The 4,640-nt window shown below is 42.5% G+C and overlaps 1 protein-coding gene across 1 annotated transcript in view; it reads left to right on the top strand.

Annotated features, from left to right (window-relative positions):
• Positions 1–2,125: 2,125 nt before the first annotated feature.
• The window catches only part of LOC139754109 (uncharacterized), a 5,395-nt gene continuing 2,880 nt past the window's right edge, over positions 2,126–4,640 (top strand). Inside the window, exon 1 of the mRNA XM_071671194.1 lies at positions 2,126–2,487. Within this exon, the coding sequence (XP_071527295.1) occupies positions 2,237–2,487 (251 nt within the window). The 5' untranslated portion in view covers positions 2,126–2,236. The remainder of the gene's footprint in view (positions 2,488–4,640) is intronic.

Raw genomic sequence — 4,640 nt, 5'->3', positions numbered from 1 at the left:
CTGATTCTCTGAAGAGAAATAAGATAATTAGAATTTTTCAAGTCTAAAATCGAGTATTTCTGAAGAGCTTCTGTGTTAACCTACATTACAACAAGCGTTGAAAACTACGTCAAAAGTGATTTGTTGGTTATCATTCCTGCCAAACTTTTCTCCAACCACAACATCCTCATATGTGGCTTAAACTATATCTTAAATGTCAATGTCGGAAGTAGGTGTCTTGGTGGACTATATCATGGGTTTGTCAGTCAAGTTTTAGACGTGGTCCACGCACGTAGCTACTGGGAAGGGGATTCTTACCAATTAGATATCAGTATGGTGAAGTCCCCCATTGAAAAGAAAGACCCATTCCTGCTAACTGATCATAAAGTCTTTCGTCTACCAATGACGTGTGAGCAGGAGGCTTGTAAACTGATCCTAATTCCATTTTCTTTACAAAGCTTTTTAATAAATTCCACTGCAATACCATCCAAACCCGCTGCCTTGCCGGCTTTCATCTTCCGCAAAGCTTTCACTACCTCTTCTCTGTTTACCAAACCATTCTCCCTGATCCTCTCACTTCGCACACCACCTCGTCCAAAGCACCCTATCAGTATCCACAAAAATGAACTTGATGTTTTCAACAACTACAGTTTTTTTGTTTTCATTAGAGAAATACGCTTAGCTTTACCACCGTCAGCTTATTCCTACCTTCGAGTGTTTCAAGGGATCGTAATCTGCTGATGTTACATGAAAATTCATTGTATCTCCTACTAGCAGACCATGTCGTCGTCTGCTCCTGGTACTGCCTCAGTAATGCAGGAAATGGCTGAGAAAAATGTAGAAGACAGAGATAGAAAGAGAGAGAGAGAGAGAGAGAGAGAGAGAGAGAGAGAGAGAGAGAGAGAGAGAGAGAGAGAGAGAGGATGGATGTCATCGATTTTTTTTTGCCTTATACATTTAAACTGCAAACTACTCTCTTTTACCAGTTCCTGGCATATAGGAAATTCTTGTTCACCGTTTCCCTCTTTAGCGAGGTAGTGGCGCTAGTAACAGACGGAGAAAAGGTCTCATTCACTCACATGCATTCTCTAGCTGTCATGTGTAATGCCGCTGAAACCTCAGCTCCTTATCCACAACCAGACCCCACAGACTTTTCCGTCGTTTCTTCCGGCCGCTTCATTTGCCCTGGTTCAGCTCACTGGCAGCACGTCGCCCCCTATATACCACATCGCTCCAGGTCATTCTATCCAGTGCACGCCCTTCATCCTTCTGCATTTTTAGGCCAAGAGGACTCAAAACCTTATTCACCATACCCTCTCATTTCCAACTTGGCCTCCCTCATCTTCTCTTCCTCCCCACTTTTGACACATTTCCTCTGTTAACTATTTCAATTCATTCCCTCCATAAGTCCACCATTTCATCATGCTCTCTTCAGCTCATATAACCATACTCTTCTTAATCACAGCACCTCTCTCTTACCCTATTATTTCTTACTCGATCAATCAATCCTCCCCATTACACATATTGTCCTCTAACGTTTCATCTCCAACACATTCACACCATCTTCCGTACGTTCACATCTATAGCCCATGCCTCGCATGCACACAACACCGTCGGCATTCGCATACCTTGAAACATACCCATTTTCGCTCTATCAGATAGTGACCTCTCATTTCCCACATTCCTCTGTGCTTCCAGGACCTTAGCTCCCCTCACCCACCCACGTATGATTCACTTCAGCTCACATGGTTCCATTTACTACCATAGTCACTCCCAGGTATCTAAGACACTTCGATTCCTTCATGATTTCCCCCTTCAACATATCACCCAAATCAGTCAGTCCCTTTGTACTATTAAACTTGATAACTTTGCTTTTATTCACGTTCTCTCAAATCTCCTGTCATACACTCTCCCAAGCTCGGATACCAACTTCTGCAGCTGACCACAAGACCATTGAGGCTCTCTCTCTCTCTCTCTCTCTCTCTCTCTCTCTCTCTCTCTCTCTCTCTCTCTCTCTCTCTCTCTCTCATAATGTGTATATATATATATATATATATATATATATATATATATATATATATCTACTGATAAGCGGCGATCAAAGATTCTACCCTGCGATGTTGATCAATGAAACACTGAAATATGCCAAACTTTTAATGTGACGAATTTTGATAGCAAATTTTCATCTGAAAAATCATATATACCTAAAAGACTCGTGACATTCCGAATTCTTGAACAAGAATGCCACTCAGACGAGATGGAAAATCAAAATGATTTCTTCTCTTCTTTTGAACCTGAGAGGATATTCATAAGGGCTTTAGAAAGGGTGGAGTCCAAATGCACCGGGGAAACCAATGCCACTGTAGGTCAGAGGAGCTGCAGCGGGAATGGGGGCGTTGATTCCGTAGGCGCCGAAGGTGTTGGTGTAGAGGGGAGACATCCTGCCGTCGATGGTGGAGAGGTAACCGCTGTAGGCGGAGAGCCTACCGTCCAGGTCGATGTCGGGGGCGGCTTCAGCTCTGGCAGCAGCGGCGTTATAAGCAGCCTGGTGCTCAGCTTTGGCAGCAGCGACCTCCTTGGTGTCCTGAACAGGGACGGCGCAGGCGACGCCCAACAAAGCAAGAAGCACCTGAGGAGCACCACAGGACATGACTGAGATAAACTGGTGAGGAACCGAAATCTACAAGTAAGCAGACGGTATGAACAAGACTTAAGGCGTGACTAAATTTACCTGTGACTGATAAAGCATAAATATCCAGGTATCGAATTATCGCCAGATATTCTCTGGCACGAAAAAAAAGATAAGAGAAATACTTGTTCTGGTCAATAAGAATAAGTCACTCTTGAACTCGATTGAAATAGCTCAGTGAAAAGCGCTGGCACAAAATTTCTGCAAACCTGGATAGCTTCACCACCAGTTTACATGGCTATTTTTAGAAGTCTACTTACGAGAACCTTCATGTCTGCGTCGGCTGTGAGAGCTGAAGTACGGATGAGCGGGTTGCTACCGGCTTTATATACCAGGTAGGACCAGCACCGCCGCGATACCACTGAGCCTCATTGTCGAGGAAAACTGTGGCAAACACCACGCCCTCTGGGCCACTCCCTTACCCTTCCCGTACCACGCACGGGCACCTGGCACATGTGAAGATAAGGCGAATGCTTTTGTTTGTGATGTATACAAAATGATACATTGAAACGGCTGAATTCTATAGGAAAGAGGGTATCATAGTAGGCGACCTCGCCCGTTAGGCGTGGTCAACACCAGTAGGGCAGGTGTGGCCAGGAATATGGAAGAAAAACATGATTGTAGCGGACTAGTAAACATTATATCACCATCCCTGTTTTGTAATGTAAACATGTTGAATACGATCATAGAAACTTAAATTCAGAGCCAGCTGTTTTCTTTCCCTTGTGAAATAAATTTATAATATTCTTAAATTTCTTCATTAATGCCACAACATTCGTAAATGCTTGGAAATGGTAGAAGAGAGTTTTCTGGTCTTTAAGACACAAATTGGATCAGGTGGGAAAAAATTACATAAAGCACTTCTATCTTGAGGAATGCCAGCTGACTCTTTCCCTTTCTACACCTAGGGACACCTCCACAATAGCATCATTTTGGTCACGGTTTTTTTTTTCAGTTGAAAACGATTCGAAAAGCACGTACCCTCAAGCTAATACTGCAGAGCCCCTTGGTCGCGTAGGGCTTTGCCTTTGCAACGGCCTATCCAAAGCAGCCATTGATATTACCGTACGCTGAAATGGTGTTTATACTCATGTTGTCTTGCTTTCTTATATTCCAGAAACATGACAAGTTTGTATATATTAAAATGGTATGGTATGGTATTTCCGTGACTCTCCCGCCAAAAAAAGACCCAAAAGTTGGTACTGTCTCCCTCAGCCATACCAAAAATAGCCGAGCGGCATCTTTCTTGTTTACTCTCTTCCAGGTTCTCACATTTACTTGTATTTTCTGCTTCATATTGTCTACATCAGATAAACTACAGTGGTTGAGGTTAGAGACACTGTTTTGAATTTGATTCTAGGTAGGATGCCTTTAGAACCAGCTTACCCTACCAATTGTGTCTCAAGTCAGACACAAATATTTTTTTCTTTTTACATTTCTTGTGTCTCCATTTTTGTTATCTTTTTTTCTGTGGGTTTTGCGCAATGTTTTCTCCTATCATAACCTGTATTGTAAAACAATTTGAGAAAAGAAATACTCGGTAACTTAGAATTTTAAATGGAAAATCTAGAAACTGGTAACTTTGTACAGCAGACGACTCGTCTCATTACGAGTGACCAAAATGTAACGGCTATTTCAAATTGTGTCTTGTTATCATGTAGACGTGCTTGACCCATATTCTCTTCAGCATAAATTTAAGAAGAACTAAGTCCACAGCAAAGTTCAGGCTACGAGTAACTGAATATGCAGAAGAATATTAACTGTGCAGCAGCTAGGAAGTCTAACGTATCCGGAAAAAAAAATGTTAAAGAGATTGGCGAAATCTCCCTACACCACGTCAGCATACGCCGAAAAGCAAATGTGCTGACAGAGGAGAGTGTAACAAGTGGTCATAGTTGGAAGTTGAAGTTACAAAGTATGTCGGTGAAAACCGACAGGATGGATATGGTATTTCCCCGAGGATCAGTTCGAA

Source organism: Panulirus ornatus, chromosome 16 (assembly GCF_036320965.1).
Source record: "Panulirus ornatus isolate Po-2019 chromosome 16, ASM3632096v1, whole genome shotgun sequence".
NCBI lineage: Eukaryota > Metazoa > Arthropoda > Malacostraca > Decapoda > Palinuridae > Panulirus > Panulirus ornatus.
This window is presented reverse-complemented; position numbering and strand designations above follow the sequence as displayed.